Source organism: Atractosteus spatula, chromosome 1 (genome assembly GCF_055471065.1).
Source record: "Atractosteus spatula isolate fAtrSpa1 chromosome 1, fAtrSpa1.hap1, whole genome shotgun sequence".
Classification (NCBI taxonomy): domain Eukaryota; kingdom Metazoa; phylum Chordata; class Actinopteri; order Semionotiformes; family Lepisosteidae; genus Atractosteus; species Atractosteus spatula.
Window position 1 is genome coordinate 10,860,216 of NC_142706.1, and position 18,532 is coordinate 10,878,747.

The 18,532-nt window shown below is 44.0% G+C and overlaps 1 protein-coding gene across 1 annotated transcript; it reads right to left on the minus strand.

Moving 5' to 3' along the window:
* Nucleotides 1-444: 444 nt before the first annotated feature.
* On the minus strand, nt 445-18,328 carry smim14 (small integral membrane protein 14). Its single transcript, XM_088926493.1, has 5 exons — nt 18,048-18,328; nt 12,832-12,922; nt 5,458-5,506; nt 4,473-4,621; nt 445-2,956 (listed from the first exon to the last, which is right to left on the minus strand). The coding sequence occupies exons 2-5, from the start codon at nt 12,904-12,906 to the stop codon at nt 2,918-2,920; spliced, it is 312 nt and encodes a 103-aa protein (XP_088782619.1). The 5' UTR covers nt 12,907-12,922; nt 18,048-18,328; the 3' UTR covers nt 445-2,917.
* Between the last annotated feature and the right edge of the window lie 204 nt (nt 18,329-18,532).

Below are 18,532 nucleotides of genomic sequence, written 5' to 3' on the forward strand. Positions count from 1 at the left end.
CAAGTTGGGGTATGTGAAAAGACAAATTCCTAATACAAGAACTTGTATATGGCCAACAAAGTGATCTTATCCTCCTGTCCCATAGCTCTGGGGCCCTGGGTTCAATTTCCAGTGTGCTCTGGCTGGAGTTTATCATTTTTCCCTGTGTTTGTTGTATGGGTTTTCTCTGGGGGCTCTGGTTTCCTTCCACAGTCCACAGACCTACTGGTAGGTTAACTGGGTACTGGGAAAATTGAGGCTGGTGTGATTGTGTGACTGACTGAGACACCGGAGGGCTAAACAGTCACAGATGTTAACAGCTAACAGCTTGATACACAGAGCCCGCCTTTCCAGGTACAGACACTGATCTTTATCGCCCCCATCGGTGGTACCAGAATCAAGCTTTAACAGTGATTTGGTACTATTTAATTCAAAGCTCTGCAGAGATGCACACAGACACATTGATATTTAACCAGACTGTATAGCAGTGAGCTACTCATTTATTTAATAGTTAAGAAAGTGCATAGTGTAAGCCCTTTATCTCAATATTACAACCAAGTTACAGTGTTAGATAATGCCACAAATGACACTACATACAGAAAATTAAACATCCACAAATTTGGCATATTTACAATCCCTTCATTTTTAATAAGAACAAAATGAAGATCATGAACCAACTTTCCCCCCCTGTAAAACTAGTCGAGAAGTGTTTCTCTCACCTTTCATTAATCTCACTCCATGAAGATCTCAACTGGCAAAATGGTTAAGACTGGAAACTTGCAAACAACAAGCGCAAAGGGTTTCCACGCAGCTGAGAGATAAGGACCTTGGCTATAATTATTCTAAGTGCTCGAGTAAATTAAGGAAGGGTACATGTTGTGGAACCATATCCCGCAAGGATAAACTTTCGTGATCGGGAACTAAGTACAGCATGCCACTCTCTTTTCAGAGTGGGATAACTATCGTCCCAACATGGAACCAACAGAAGTACATCCTACAAAGTTTATCCTATTGCACTGGTCATCAAAAGTGCTACATAATGCAATGGAGATCATGCAAAAAATTAAGCTCTATCCAAGGGTGGAAAAGAGTGCTGTGACCAAACATGCCCACTTCATGGCTGGCGCGAGTTTTTACAGAGACTAAGAACACATGTAACGCTGCTGAAGTACAGAGAGGTGGCTGTGTACTAATGTTCTCGGCGAACCCAAATTCACAGCGCACCACCATTTTAGCAAGTGAAAGACTAATGAAAATAGAAATAGCACGTGAATTGGGGGGGGAAGAGAGGGGGTTTCATGGATTTGCAGATGGGTGGTGCACACCGAGACAATACGCAAACGAAATATATTTGTCCTTGGAGTCACTCTTTAAGAACCAGGGTCTAAGAAGACATTTGTTTGCTTTTGACTTTGGCAAATTTTGTTACTGTTCTTAAGGCTCAATCTGTGAAGACAAAGATGCCAGGCGATGGACCCTTAGAACTTTGACAATAACATAAAAGAAATGACCTGCTTGAGTCTGATTTTGGGCCTATTTATACACCATAGATAGAGTGGAGACACACAAATCAGAAGGGAATCCAGTAAATTGCACTCCATACTGACAGCATTATGATCTCTGTTGGGTAACTAACCACTGTTTTTTCTGGGTAGTGAAGAGAAGGCACTAAACAAGCCCGATGTTTCCCCCTCAGTGTCTTTGAGATGGCAGTGGAGGCTCTGCGCCGGTCACACTGCGCTTTGTACCGACATCTTCCTGTCAGAAGGATTTAGTGCCCACAACACCTCAGACTCCGATTGTAACCAAAGCCGACTCTCTTCCCCACAGCTGTATCTCTTAGGGAGGAGCAGGTCTGAAAACAGAACGGCTGCTAAAATATGGCTAAAAAATAGAAGCGGGCCGCAGGAAGATCAGAATTTGACTTGGAGGCAAGCTGAAAAAACATCTCCCTCCTTCAATTCCATCATCATATATCGATATTAGGGCCCCTTGACAACACATATGCTTTGGTTTTTAACAGGAGCTTTATCATTAGCATCTGCGTACAGCCATTTATTCACAAAAAAAGATCTTAAGAAGAAATTCTGTAATTATATTATATGGTTATGTGTTTATTAAAGCCTCAAGGAAGTCTTTCATCTAAGCACATCCAGAGCTGGTAGGGGCTGTGGGGGCAGGGCATTTACATGCCTGTATCTGTAGTGACAGGTCTGTACTGGGAGACTTGGCAAGTTATTCAGTAACTGAACTGTGAGCAATGTAAGCCTGGTCACAGGTAAATGTAAATCAGCATGTTTTTCTTTTGCTGTTGGTGGGGGGTCCTCCTACTTCTTCCACCAAGTCTGGCACTTAAACTGGTAATGTGAGTGTCTGGTAGAAATCAGGATTATAATACAAAGGAGGCAACATAAACAGGAATGTTGGGATATTGGTGCAGACTCACATAAGACCTAAAAGTGGCAACACAACCAAACAAATTTGGTGGTACAACAGTGAGGAAGTACTGGATACATTTCTTATTTGCCATGCCTCTTTCTAGATCTCAGCTTCCCAATTTCTACATTTAGATTTGACAAAATAATGAGCAAAAACACTTTGGATATTGCCTTGCCGAGTTTCAAACGGGTTGACGGGGGCTCCACACACAAAAATGAAAGGGCACCTGCCCTCACGCCGTCCAATCAAATATCCTCACCCCCCCCCCCCAACCGCCACCCCCCCAGTTATCACGGCCCTCTGCAGGTGTGCCGGCCCGAAAGAGGGAAGAAAGGCGAGAAAATGGCCGGCTGAGGACAGGACTAGGATGAGAAAAAAAACAAAACAAAACAACAAATGGGCCCGATGGAGACGAAAACATTCCAAAGGCTCGTCCAGGTCACAGTAGCTGGTTTGGTCGTAGGAATCCTTGGCTGCCGAAACCCGCTCCGAGGCAGGTCTAATCCACAGGGGGCGCCGGGGGTTCTCGGCCGTGGTTCTGGAGAAACAAACCCGCCATCAACCGTGAGGTCAGTCTACACACTCCCTCTCTCCTATAAAACCTTGCTGCAAAACTCATCCGTAGAAAGACATTTCTAGGAGGCTTGAACCCGCTTTTTTTGTGTAAAAAGACATTTCACAACATACTAAGAATGTAAAAGATGAGGAGTTCTAGTGTTTCAGTGAGAAAAGGCCCGAGATGGAAATTTCAGAGCAAGCATTTTCTGTGGAAGGACAGGGATATCATGGAGTTGGAGGGATTTTCGTTCTTTTGGTTCTAAGTGAGGGCAGCCTGATGGCACAGTGGTTAGCACTGCTGCCCCGCAGTGATGGGGGGTCCTGGGTTTTAATTCAACTGGAGTGCATGGAGCTTGTTCTCTCTGGTTTCCTCAGGGGGCTCTGGTATCCTCCCCATAGTCCAAAATCATAGCGGTGGGTTAACTGGCTGCTGGGAAAACTGGCCCTGTTGTGAATGCACATCCGTGTTCGTGTTTATGTACCCTGTGATGGACTGGCACCCCATCCAGAGGGTAACCCTGAACTGGAAGAAGCCTTTGGAAAATGGATGGATGGTTCCAACGTTTATATTGTGTCTAAATATATTGTCCAAAAACAAATGGATTTTATTTATATCATGTATACATGCATTTGTAATAAATCATTTCTTAGAAAAAAAGTGATCATAAATGTGGCACTGCACATCAGTGTGTAATCAGTAGGGGACCAGATTTTTGACAATAATCCGATTCTCTTTAGACATGTTGGTGACCGTCTTGCTCAGGCAGGCCGGGAGTACAATGTTCCACAGCAAAGCAGCCAAAGAAGCCAGTTACCAATTGTCCAAATTCCCACTGTTGACAGATCTTCGAGGAGTTGTGGTTTCCTGGGAGGCTGTGACTCTGCAGAAGCCGGCAAGAGAAGCACTCCTCCATGGCGATATTGGGACACTGGTATAAAAGGTGAAGCCACACTCCGACATAACTATAGATGTGCAACAATGATGGCGGCTTCGTAGTCAAGTGACTCATAAGACAGCTGTTGCCCACCAAGTCAGATATACACCCGTGAATTCTGGCCACCACAGAGGACAGTCACCACCCCGGGCATGAACTCTTCACCCCACTGCCCTCAGGCAGGAGATACAAGAACATACGGACACTCGCCACCAGATTCCTCAATAGCTTCTACCCACAAGCGGTGCGGTTGGCGAACACACTTGGCCATGACCACACCTACACCATCGACCTCACTGTAATTTAATTTCTTAATTGCACGTCTGGAGTCATGGTGTACGTGTCTGCATTGTTTACATTGGAACTGTTTACTTGTATTTTGTCTACCGTTTGCTTGTATGTTGTCTAAATGCACTGTCTGCACTTTGTGTTGTTGGTGGGGTTTTTTTAAGTTTGTTTTTTTAACAAATCGAGAGACTTTCTGCAAGTAAGAGTCCCACTGTACCAGTACATGTACCGGTTACTTATGGCAAGCTCAAGTTCAACTGCCCTCTGTCTTACATTGTGTGGACTGGGGGGTTTGCCCGCAGCCCCGGGCCCCCTCATGCTGGCTGGCCTCAGGAGAAACAGTACCAGGGCAATCACAACCCAGGCCATCATGATCATGGGCACCGTCAGGTCACCACTGTTCGATGGAGTGGGTCCCGGCACTGTGGAAAGAAAATGTCAATTGGCAAACTTTAATCAGAACTCTTCACGAGACCTGTACGTTTCTCTCATCGGCCGTGAAGCACAGTTTCTACATGTTTATTTCTAAGCGCTGACTTATGCCTATAGTACCCAGTCCACTAAATCTTCATCACAGGACTAGCTTCTTCTAATAGACTTCTCCTGCTGTATCAAAGTCCTAGTTTCACCTAACTCACACCGCATCGAGAATCAAGCACCAGCTCTCACACTCTCTGGTACTTTGGGCTCGCAGCACACATCTGATGTGGAGGACCAGTCATTTGCTCTTTCAGGAAAGCGAGTACTGTACCTCGCCATCAGCTTTCCTCTGCAGGTAGGGTTCTAGCTATCTGGCCATGTTGATTAAGAATTCAAGATCACATTTTTAGAATCCTAAACAAAGTCAGCAGTTTCAGTGTTCAGAAGTTAAGACATTAGAATACAGAAAGGTGGGGTCAGGAAGAATCTGTAGTGGAAGATTAAAAGGGAGCAGGAGATGAGCACATTAGTTATTTCACAGTCTTCTCAGAGGACAGTATGGCACTCCATCTTACTCCCCTTTCCACTGACAAATTTCTCCATCTGCTTTCCCCGTTATCCGACTTTCCTGTGGAATACAAGGAACAGAGCCTGCAGAGCCGGAGATCTCCTGAAGCACACAGAGTGACAAAGCACAGAAACTGGTACAACACCAGTACCAAACCAATGAGGCACCAAGTTCAAATTCCACAGCTGGTTTCCCCAAATTATTTAAATGGGAAAGGATCCTCAAATTCCAGTTTTGGTTAGATGATAATGAAAGAATGATCATACATACTTTCTTGCAGGCATTCCGTGTCTGTGCAGTAGGACTGGGATTGTCTTAGCTAGAAATGAATGAAAAACAAAAGGAAATTGTGTGAGAAGATGGACAAACTGCATGGACATTTCTTTGCAAAAAACTTATAAAAAGTGTCTTTACAAAGTATCATTGGAAATCACAAGGCCTGCATCTTTAATTGAAGAACTGTACCATTTGGAAACCATCGGGCTTATAAAAGGATCATTTTGACACAGACAATATAAGTCTTTAAAATAAGCATTAGGAATGCAGGGGGAAAAAATCACATAGGATTATACTGAATCATGCTCCTTTTGGACATTTTTTTAGAAGCAGACAGCACAAGAAATGATATTGTAATACCAACATCCTAATCTTCTTCATTTAGTTTTCAAGGCAACCTAGACACTTGGTGACCGCCATCTCTGCCTCAGAAGTGCGGCAGTCACCATTTCCAAGTGGCGACATACAAACGTTAGTTGGCTGCTTGCGTGAAACAAATGCTGAGCTCTATAGTCCAGCCTCCACCAGTTTGAAGCAGGGCTACAGTATTAGCCCCCAGAGATTTAGCAGGCAGCAGTGTACAGGCCCCGAGATGCACAGCTTCCTTCTTTGGTCATCCATCAGCAAGCTCTGCAACCTGCTAGTCTCCTCTGCTCTTGGGAGGCTCTCAGGAAGAGCTGTGTTGCCTGCAGACAGAGCTGGGCTTTAGGAGTGAAAAGCGGTGCCCATTGTCCGCTTCACAGACGAGCCCTCATCTGTTCTGCGGCAGAGCAGATTGGAATACAGAAACCTTGACTGCGATTCCAAACTTGAGGGGGCAGTTACAAAAAAGGACTGGCGACTCCACATGGGAAAAAACACACAAAAAAAAGCAAACTTGAGAAAAGAGACCCTCTTTTTCTGAAATGCGTTGTTACTTGTGTGGTAAAGGAGGATTTTGAAATCGTAGCACTGGAAGTTTCTGAATGTGGTTCACGCACACCACACACCAGCTATCAGTGGGGAGGACAACAGAGCGATGAAGCCAGTTCATAGATGGGGATTATCAGGAGGCCATGATTGGTAAAGGCCAGGGGGAAATTTGGCCAGGACCCCAGAGTTAACACGCCTACTGTTTTCTAGAAACGCCCTGGGATTTTTTATTGACTATGGCGAGTCAAGTCCTCGGTTCTACATCTCATCCAAAGGATGGCGCTTTTTTACTGTATAGCGTTCCCCATCACTTTACTGGGACATTAGGAGCTGCACAGACTGCAGGGTGAGCGCCCACTGCTGCCCCCACTAACACCTCTTCATTTACCAGTCTTATTCCATGGGAGCTCTGGTCAGCAGATAGCAGTACTGGACACATAATTAACTGTTAGAACTAAGAAAAACAAAAAAGATAAACAGTTGATCAACCCAGCCTTATAATTTCCCAAACATTTCACACAAATGAGCTTTATTCCAACACGGATCTTCAGGTCTGGCAGTATTTATAGTTCTCTCTACAACAACACCAGCTTTAGTCCCGGGGGAAGAATTACAGGGACTTAACCAACTAATTAGCTGAATAAGCTCATTTAATATAAAGGGTGGAATTAAAAACCAGAAAACCCTGTGGCCTTGGACTGGAGATGAAAAACGATAATGCATCTTTCCTGGCTACAATTCAGCTACTGCTTTTTATTCCTTTCCAAGCCAAGCTTCTAAAGTTGAGTGTTGATGCACCTGGCTATCGCTTCCTTGAAGAGAAACCCCACTGCTGTCCAAACCTTGTTCTGCAGGATACATTCAAAAGCGTAATCTAATTAATTTCAGCCTACAAACGGGTGGAGGTACCTACTATAACAAGATGGAGCCACGTGTATTTTTGAGTCACAGAGCTCGCGGGTTCACTATAGAGTCCCCTGCTCTGCTCAGTGCTGCCACCTGTTGGTGCTGGGCTTCCATGAGCTCAACAAGACTGTCTGCGTTCACAGGCGGCTCCATTAGGAACATCCACCCAGCACCAGACACACAACAAACCACTTGTGACGCACCAGCTTTACCTGAAAGAAGTGAACGATCCTTTCATTCCATTTACAAGAACTTCCTCCTCGATAAAGGAACTGAGGATTTTCCAGTGAAACTTTATAAAAATGCGAGAACTAGGGGTATCCAGATTCTAGCTTTCACAGTGTTGTGCTTCAAAAATCACCCCTTCTCCTTTCCTACAAGAGCAGCTTGTAGATACACTCAACAATAGTGGCTTTTGCAATTTCCAGGACTTACCAGCTACCGACAATGCTGCAGGTTTCTGTGCTGTATTTTTACAAATCTCTGTCAAAGCCAATGTGTACAATCCTGTTTTCACATAAATGCAAAAAAAAAAACTTGTTTGTGTTTATACAGATGGTGGTACTAGCCAAACAGTAAATGAAAGCAGAATAAGCATGATTCACACATGTATTAATCTGTACTTCTGTGTAAAAATAACACTATAGTGTTATTAGGAAGGAATAATGTAATAAAAGATATATCCCTCCATAATTGGACCCATACAGGGAGGTTGCGAAAGAATTCACCCCTTCCAATGATGTCTCATCTTCCCTGATTTGCAAATAATGTATTCTCTTTGAGTGAATACTACTGAATGCTCAGATTAAACACCTCAATGGGGAAAAATATAAATTTAATCAAAAACTGCACTGGTCTTGGGAGACTGCATGGACGGCTGCAATTGAGAGAAGTCAAGAGCATTTAGGGGGTTTGATTTTCTTTAACATCTTACATGTGATACTTGGATACATGCAGAAAATCGCTGTACTACGTTAATAATATGGTTAATTTTGGAAAGAAACTTGATCATTTAGGCAGCTTCTTTTCAATGCTTAACAAGGGATTTAAATATTGCCCTGTTGTTGTGTTTATAACTTAGAATTAATGTTTATGTGGACACGGTGCTACATTATTATTATTCCCTTCCATCAGATTCTGAAGAACCATACAGATAATCATGATGACTTATCTGTAGTCTCAATCATGTGATCAGGGATTTGTTTTAGATAAGGACAGCCATGTCAGAATATTACTACTTATACACAGTATGTACAATATAATAAGACATACATATACTTGTGCTCTTGTTTGGTTTCACAAATGACTGCAGCATGTTTAGTTAAGAGGGCATTGCTTTGATGGGGTAGATTGGATCACAGCAAATAGTTATGTTAAATATCACATTTGTTTAGTTTTACACGTACAAATGGCAATGAAAAAAACCAAACCTTTGACCAAAATGTTAAGCCACCTGTTCTTAGACCACTACCTCGTGGGACGAAATATTTGAAAGGCTCGGGCTGTGCAGGCCGAACGTGTAACCATGAATCTGCAGAAGCCGAGCGCACTAACTAGCGTGAGAAAGACGTAATGAAAAGAACCACACGAAAGAAGTGTAACTGGGAGGCAGAGGACAGAATGCGCTTGACTGGGCTCCTGAGATGAATAGTACAAACACCTGTTAGAAGGGACAGCCTTTTGCAAAATGAACGAGCTTTTGCGATGCAATAAAAGGTAAAAATGGTGTGTGCGCTTGCAGACTCGGTCGCTATACCACCTCCCTTCCTGCAGATCGAATAAGGCTGGCTCTGTTGAACTCCCTCGCTCAAGTTCTCGGATTCCTAGTTTGGAGCAGGCAGACTTGCTCAAACAATGAGCTGGCAGTGAGCTGATGTGGGATGTCGATTTGAGGAGCTGTACGGTGGCTCCCTCTTCCCAGCAGCACTTGCTTTCGTGTTCTGTCCCTGTGGCGGAGGACCAGCGGAAATGTTTCTTCTACTAAGGGCAGGCAGGTGTCACGCGCGTGGTCACTGGAAATGAGCCGACATGGTGGAAAACCATGCCAAATATTACAATTTAAGCAAATCACCCCACGGATCCTCAGGACCAGCCTAATCTACAGGAAGTTAAGAACAACAAGGCAATATTAAAGAATGGGGAGACACATCTGTTGAGTATCAGAAAGGAGCGTATTTGTGGGAAGAATTTCAGCAATCCAGAGTCTATAGTAGGGAGCAAGGCAGATCTACATGCTGGGCCGGATGCCTGTCAATCACAGAGCGCATATACGCTTGTAGAGATATTTACCCTAACCGGCTTGTTTTTGGGAGGTGGAGCCTGGAGACCACCCCTATCAGGAACATGGGGAATTACAGAAATAAAAAAAAAAATTGATTTGAAGTAGACCAAAGTAACCTGTTTGGCGCTGCATGTTTTCAGCACAAAACATGTATTCAGAGTTTACTGGGTGTGCCGATTGTAAGGTCCCAGCACTGGAAAGTGCCAACTCCGTTCATGACAAAAGAGGATGTCAGTGGCCATCAGGGTTTCTCATCGGTGTACAGACAGCACATCCTGTACAGGCTGGATAAGGACACAGGTGACTGACATACTGTAATGTGCAAACTCTTGCTCCAAGGAAAACAAATGCCGGTTAGTGGGCAGTGCCTATGCCACTTCAGAGCCACCCCTGCATGCCTCTACCGAGAAGCGCTGTCCACACAAAGGTTTATAGCCATATCCTTCAGAAACATTACTGCAAAGTCAACCAATTAGATCCCCACACATCTACACAGCATACCGGCTAACTTAAACATCCGTTTGCCAACGTAACTGGACAGCTGCTGCATTCACACACAATGAGTCAACGGAGTCTAACATCAGCTCTTGGATCCCAGATCCCAGAGGCCACAAATGCTCTGGGTGTCCGTTTTAGCCTAATGCTTTTGTTTCAAATTCCAGGTTAGCTTGCACTCTTCTGAACTTCCGGGTTGTCGCAGTCTGGCCTGAAGCCGGTAAAGGGTTTCCGAACATAAGGGCAAATTCTCCGCTGGCCCAGTTGAAACACAGTGCTCAAACCTTAAACAGCTCCTCACTCTCACGCAGGTAAGTTAAACTTACTGGTTAAAGGATTCCAAAAAGAAGAGGTCAAGACTGAAGTACTGTACCACAGGAACAGATACACTAAGGTTCACTTAACTCATCCTATCAAAGATTGTCTTCAACATTTTATTTACTCCACCCACTGACACGACCATCACCAATGCTACTAGAACTTACTGAAGATTACCTTTTTTTACTTCTGGTGCCGTTTTTAACACATTCAACGAGGCATCGACCGGACGGATGGGTTTTCGGATGATACTGTTCAGGATCTAGAGGGCAAATGCTAACAGGAGAAGGATCGAGACTGTCAGGAATGGTGAAATGTTTAATGCACGGTTGAAACGGCTGTTTCCGTTTCCTCTGAGTCCTCCCAATTCTGTATGTACTGTAAATGGCGAGCAGCCTGGCCAAGAGTACTGCAGCTCTATGGCCTTGCAATTGTTCCTCATACTGGAACCAGACAACCTCACCCTAGTGGAACGGGCACCACAGGGAGAGCTACTTGACAGAGGTGAAAAGGGGAAAATTGGCGCTTTCTCACACCCTCAGACACCTCTCGCGATTAACAGGAAGCACCTGTGACGACTCCACGCCGGTGCTCGGCCAGCCTCACTAAAGAACCCACTTCCGGCATCACACGAGTCGAGTGAAAGGGGAAGGTGTTAAAAGGTATTTTGAGGTAAAAAAAAAAGAACCAGAATCTGATTAAGCAAGAGGGTCACAATCCTGCAGGTATTAATTTCAACAAAGACCTTAACCAGAACCAACCTCATTATAGGCTTAACTGGAGCAGTTTAGAATTTTGCCAGCTCTTCAGATGCACCATTAAAAAATAACTACCATCACTTGTGACACTAAAAAGAATACTCTTTATTCTTGGATCCGTTGGCATAACAAAAGATACCCAATATTGAAACTTGCCTATGTCACAGGACCCAAAAGCGACTCCCAGTCTAGGGGTCAGAAAACAGATTTAAGAGATGAACTGTTAGCATTACCCTGTAATGACTGTGAGGCATATGACACCCATATAATGAAGGAGACAGCCATCCGCTGTGTCATTAATATACTGTTCTGCACAGTACCTTCACATACTCCAATACATGACAATGGGAACTAGCACAGACCAGTCCAGAAGCTGCAAGTGTGAGCTTGTTAAACCACTGCTCTCAGAAGACGTCTGAAGTCAGGAGGCTGAAAACTCCCAAGACCTCTCCTTCCTACAGACACCTTTGAAATACAAAGTCTGATATTTACAACAGCCGTATCTAACAGTCCCACAAACCACATTGATCAGCTTTCCTCTTTGAAAGACGGCTGTGAAGAAATGTTTTTTTTTTTATATATATATACCAAACCTTTCCAGAAACCCATTTCATTAAATGAACATAATACACTGACTAAGCCCGGTATCAAAACACCAACAGCTAAGAACCTTAAACAGGAAACTGGTGGGAAGGCAAACCAGTAAATCTTTGATCCCTAGAGATTTATTTATTTTGTCCTTTGTAAGATTTTGTTTCTTTTTCTCTCTTCCGCACATAATGGAGGTTCTGGCTACTGCGATGTACTGTTCCGATTAAGAATATGCTGCACAGGGCTCTATTCCAAACAAAAATTGAAGCGAATTGGAATAACATCCTTCTGCCGACTGGAAGCCAGAAGGATTTACTTCTGCTGTAAACACTCTCATTCACAAGGAACTCCTGCCTGCTGTGGTGGACACTTAACTGCCCAGTTAATTACTCCAGTTACAGCTTTCACACGCACTTCCAGGCTCCTATACGCAACACGTTTCACTATTTTGTCAAGTGTAATAAATACAGTTTGTTGTGTTAACCCTATTTGGCAGCAATATCTCTTCTACACGTACAGAAAATTCGCCCACCCTGGTGAGGGATACCCAGACATGCGGGTGAACTGACTTAATGAAAATTCCTAGTGCGAATACCTTCGACAACAAGAGCTCACAGCACAGGGCTTTCCCTGCACCAAGGTTTAGCACTGAGAGTCGGGATTGTGAGAGTGTCCTTATTCCTCAGGGTTGGGGATGCAGTATAGAGGGGCAGAGAGGGCTGTGGACTCCAGACTGGAGTGCCCTGGGTTCGAATTCCAGCTGCAATAGTGTGGTTTTCACACAAATTGCTCCACAAAACGTCCTAACTCAGAGATCCTGGAGGGCTGGTGTGGTTATAGGTTTTCAGTCAAACTGGGCTTGTAAAGATGTGAATCCCCACGATTTTGGCTTAACTGGACCAGTTAAACTGCTTCTCCCAGCTCTTCAGGTGCTTTAAACAGACATGAATAACCTACAATTGGGGACTTTTGGTGACAAATGGCGATTAATGGTGACCTACGCCCTAACCTATACATAGATCACCATTGCAAACACTGAGAAATGTACTGCTACAGGTACTCATAAATCCCCAGAAGGAAGGGTCAGTGAAGGAAGGCCAGCCGTACCAGGTTGATGAGTCTTCTCATGGCATGCTCATGGGAACAGATGCACTCACAGGGGTCAAATCCTCCTTCTGCCATGGCTCCAGAATCGCTCCTAGAAAAGAAGGAAAACAACTGCTTCAGCTACCCGAGATCGGAGACAGGTTTTACAAGCTCTGGAATCCCATTTTGACTTTGTTCTTTGAGGCTTTTGGTCTTCAAATACCTAAAGCAAGAAAGATAGGTTTCATTGTGGAGGTCACACGCAGCTCCATTCAACATTTGGGCGGTGGGTGGCTCTGTGGCTAAGGATCTGGGCCTGTGGCTGGAAGTTTGCCGGCAGAGGAATCCTACTCTGTTGGGCCCCCGAGCAAGGCCCTTAACCCCAGCTGCTCCAGGGGCGCTGTAGAATGGCTGACCCTGCGCTCTGACCCCAAGCTTCTCTCTATCTGTGTGTCTCATGGAGAGCAAGCTAGGGTATGCGAAAAGACGAATTCCTCATACAAGAAATTGTATATGGCCAATAAAGTGAAGTGATCATTTAATTTTTTGCATAAGAGAAAATAATTAACAGCAGGTTTATGCAGAACCTTTCAGTACAGCATTTTGTAATCCCTTTGTTTAGGCAAGTGGAGTAGTCGGGAAGAGACAGAGGAAGGTACTGTACAACTGGAAGTAAAACACCAAATCGCAAGTATCTGCAAAGAGACGGCAGGATTTGCTACCCTCTGGAGAAAAGCTAGTGAAAGAAAATGAAGCCCCTCTCCAGTGGTGAGGCACAGACCTTCGGGCCTAAAGTTTCTCTCCGCTGTGGCTCCATCACACTCCCAGGCTGAGGGCCTGTTTACTCTGAGAGCTAGCGAAGGAGCGAAACTTCTGACACCCTACTGCAGGTCAGACAGAGCCTGTCACCCGCCAGGAAAACAACACCCTCAGGACAGAAACTGATTTTACTGGGGTGGGAACAGATTCCAGCCATACAGCAAGGACTGAAATCATTTCTAACAAGGAAAAAATACTACTGTTATCCAATCTGCCCTGAGCTCCACGTTTAGCACAAGCTGCCCACAGCACAGCAGATCAATTAGATGGATTGCCTGGCAAATTAGTGGAACAGACAGTCGTGCCCCAGTAGGAAACTGTATAACCCCATAATGAACAGAAAACAAAAAAAAAAACAGTGAGAGAAAAATCTGAAGGGGAGGAAGCCACCAGATTGTGAATACTTTCCTGAACACCCCAGGGAGTGTTTCTAGTTTGAAGAAGTACATGGTATCTATTATTCAGCACATGGGTGAGCAGGGCATTTCACGCGCAGCTGAAGAAAATTACATGCCTTGGCAGGGACGCTGTGAAGAACAGAGACTCTAAATCATACGTTGGCTAAACAGCAAAACACAGCAGGTGTCTGGATGCAAGGAGGGGATACGGGATCGCAGCAGCCTTTGTAGGTATACAGCTTTACACATGGGTTCTTGAGGCACTCATTCTTGACATTTATCAGTTTGAACACGGAGCTCTTTGTCCAAAAAGCTAATAAAGAAATCTTAAATGTGACCAAATACAACACACACATGCTTTTCAGGATATAATATTTCTAAAGTGTTTATTACTTTACTTTTAATATTGATCGTTTTCATAAAGGAAGTGGAAGGCCAGGCAAGTTATTTAAAAGCAGCACACAAAACACCCTAAAGTAACAGAAAAACATTCAAATAAATGTGACATACTGCAAACAGTCCAGATTCAGTGCCACGATCTCTCAATGTAACCATCGTCACTATAATGCTGCTCATTCTCTTTATTTCTTTCAGGTATACAAACCTTCTCTAAAGCTGTGGAATGGACGAGGGCGCTTCTAATATGTGCAACAGCGCACATATTTGTTACAAGAACCCGTCCATCTGTTTTCTAACCACTTTACACAATACAGGGTCCTGGGAGAGGCAGAGCCTACCCCAGCAAGCGACAGGCGTAAGGCTGGATCCATCCTGGAGGGGACACCAATCCATCGCAGGGCAGACACACAGACACACACATACACATTCAATCTCCAGGGCCAATTTTCCCAGAAGCCAACGCGGATCACCTGGCAGAAACCCACAGGCACACAGGGAGAGCATACAAACTCCAAGCAGATAGCACCCCAGGAACTGAACCCAGGGCTCCAGTGTGGCAAGGCAGCGATGCTAACTGTAAATGTTATTTACTTGTGTAACATATGACCAGCCCTTAACCTGTTCAGACCATGGAGAAGAGGCAAACAGTATGTTGGAGTGCCCATCTTCTTTCCTCAGAGGGACTAGGGATTGAAAATGAACCCCCAAAATATCGGAGCTGTGCCTCAACTACCTGGCCTGCCCAGGCCCTTCAAAATGCTACGTATTGAGACCATACTGAAAAACTAGAGCATTCCCGTTAATAAGAATGGACACATTATCTTGACTGCATTACAAAGAGCTTTTCAGCAGTTTCAAGTTTAACTGTTGTCTGGGAACGTTAGCCATTTCTCCTAAACAAAAGCTACAATATTACAGAGCAGTGGGAGAGACGGCCTCATTTCCGCCACAGCTCAGCTGCACCCCATGCTTGACTGGCTCAGTTTCCCCAAACCCTTCTTTCACTTTTCGGAGAAACTTTCTCTTCTCTCTTGGCAGTTTTGACAAGAGACAATAAAAACTGAAAGCTCACCTCCAAACCAAGTAAGTCTCAAGACTCTGCCTTTAGAATAATGCCATTTTGATCAGCGGGTGAGCGCTATGAACATTTTACTCTGTTTCAGTCAGTATTACTGAATGTTCATATATTTCAGTGCTCCCCGCTGGTTTCACTGCATGAACAAAGCTCAACCTGAGCCCTCTCTCTTCCAGGACATACTCTTCAAAACAAGAAATGTGTTACGTGCCTCAGAATTCATCTTTCAGTGGGATTTTATACTGCATTTCAGAAGCGGTATAAAATCTCGACTTGCACCACATCATTAAAACAGAAACAACGTGAAGGGACATTCAGTGAGTAGAAGGGTCACCTGCAAACTAACGCCCTACTTTTTTCCCCTCAGTTAAAATGTATTTGATGATAACTGTGGGGCTTTGCATGAACTCTGTGACTGGATATGGGTAAATAAATCCTACAGCACCCAATAGTTAATTGCCTTCCTATGAGAATTATTTTTTAAAGAAAGGTGGGGCGCGACTTCTGTATAACTGCTTTTTTGTCCATGCAGGACAAAGCAATTCAATGAGGTCAAGATGATCGCACTCTGTTGTAAACTGTAAAGGAACAGTGAGGTGGGGAAAAAAACTCGGGTCATCGACGGACGTTTAGTAGATGATCCAGAACAAAAACAATCATTTTATCTCATATTTTCGCATTTTTCCAAAAGTCCTACAGGGTTAAAAAAATATCCTTGTTCAGCTACAGCTAAGAAAATATAGCTGGAGGCACACACTTATTTATGTTTGCCCAGACCACTCGGCTCAGGAAACCAAAGAAAACAGTGCAACTGAGGTAGAATACTTCACATTTTACCAGAAAACCCACGTTGTGATGCCTACATCTGCCTTTTGGGATTTCTACTGTGCCGAACTCTTTTTCCCCAGCGGTTTTTTTGCACAAAAAAAGTGATTTTCCTGTTGGCATGTTTCTTATCCAATTGGTCTTGTTCTTCAAATTGTTTACTAACCCACTGAAAAGACGACACTTAGCTTTCTGCTTAAAGCTTGTGGAGCCCGAAGGGCTTTTTAAAATGACATCCAGTACATAAGGACATTAATACACTTCAGTAATCGAGGGCTAAGATGAAGTGAGACTCTCAGCTACAATGTCAAGACTTGGAGAAAGGTAAAGGTTCCCAGCCTTTTTTGACCACAGTGTCCAATTATGTTTTTGAGGATGTTGGTGATTTTTTTGGTACCGGAAATTTTGTCCATTAACAAATGCAACATGTCCATTTCATTAAACATAAAAGCTCTGGACCAGAGACTTCAAAGGAGTCTCCAATATTGTTCTGGAGAGTACAGATCCAGTAAACCATAAAGGGCATCTGATATTACATATGTGTAAGGACTAGGAACAATTCAAAACCAACACATTATCCAAACAATGGAATTATTTTCCTTGAGGACTGAAACGTTAACTTTGGTTCCAAATGATCTCAACTACTGAACGTGCTGCCTAACCCACCACCATTAGATAGTTCCACATCTTTAGTAATTGATGATTTAATGGTAACCTCTAAAACTAGCTGGATTGGCCCAGGTTTGGACATACTTCAGATCCAAGGTCCCCAGTTCTGGTCCTGGAGGGCTGGTATCTGTACTATACTGGTTTTGAGCTCAGCTGGGATCTGGAGTAGGTCAGTCATTATCGTCTTGATTGGATCAGGTGTAATGCTTTTTCCTGGTTCTGCTGCTGCTTTAAAGAAAACCTGATGAGACACTGGAGATCCCAAACCAGGATTGGACAACGCTGACTTCAACAGTTCAAAGACCAATGAAAAATAAAAAATGAATCTACTGTATACATACTCTTAAAATCATAACCGCACAGTATTTGTATCATTTTAAACAATCCACTTAAGTGTAAATGAACACGTAAAAAATAACCCAACTCTTGATTTTTAGTGAAGGGTGCATAGTTTACTGACGCTAAACGTATTATTTAGAATACAATTGCGCGATGTACAATTCTACAAAGAGTTAATATATTTGTTTTTTGCCAAAGATAGTCTTTTTCGTTGGTAAACAAAACAGAAGCCCTAAGCTTGGTAGCACGGCCTCGAAAACAAACAGAACTTTAAACTTTACATTTTGGACGGCTAATTATGGGAACCGGCGTCTGAAGTATTTTCGTGGCAAAAAGTCAATCTGCTGACAATTATCACTGCAATGGTTAAGCACAACTTTGTTCGCAATCAATCTTAAAACTACGGATTCCTAACTAAAAATCACGATTAACGCGTGTTCTTCGCTTTGATTAATGTGTTTACAAAGATAAACAAGCACAGCTATATACATATGCATAGTCTGGAAGTACGAACACAACACCATTCCACACTTTCCAGTAAAATAGAAGCCCGGCTTTTGTAACAATGTGTTGTTTGTGTATTTGCATTCCTGACATCGGATACAGACTCGTTCCAGGAACTCCAATGAACCCGGACGGATTTGGGGGGGGGGGGGGAGAAAAAAACCCCAAACAAAACAGAAACATACCCGAGGAAAAAACTGACAACTTACGAAAAACGACGAGTGACGCCCGAGACTACGAAGGCTGGGTGAGTCGTTAAAATTTGCAGACAATCCACTTTTTCTTCCCAGCACCGGCGATCCCCGAACCACTGCCCAAACCAGGAAAGGACCCAGCTGCTGCTGCTGCTGCTGCTGCACACCCCGCAGCTGCAGTCTTGTTTGGATACAATCGTCCACGTCACTCCTGTAACGCGAGAGATCCGGGTTTCACGCAAGACGCCTCCTCCCAGGCGGCCGCCGACAGCTGCGCTGCGCGGCCAGGCGGATCTGTTAATGAAAATAGTAGGAAAAGCCCCGAAAGTCACCTAAACGTCCGGTCTGCGTATTTTTAGCTGTCTGTTGACCTCGGCCTCGTAACGCTGAGCACAGCCGCTGATGCGTAGATTAAAGATCCGTTGGTACTACAGATACAGATGCGCAGACGCTGGAGGCTTGGGTGGCGCTGCAGGATGCAAATATTTGCTCTCCTTCTC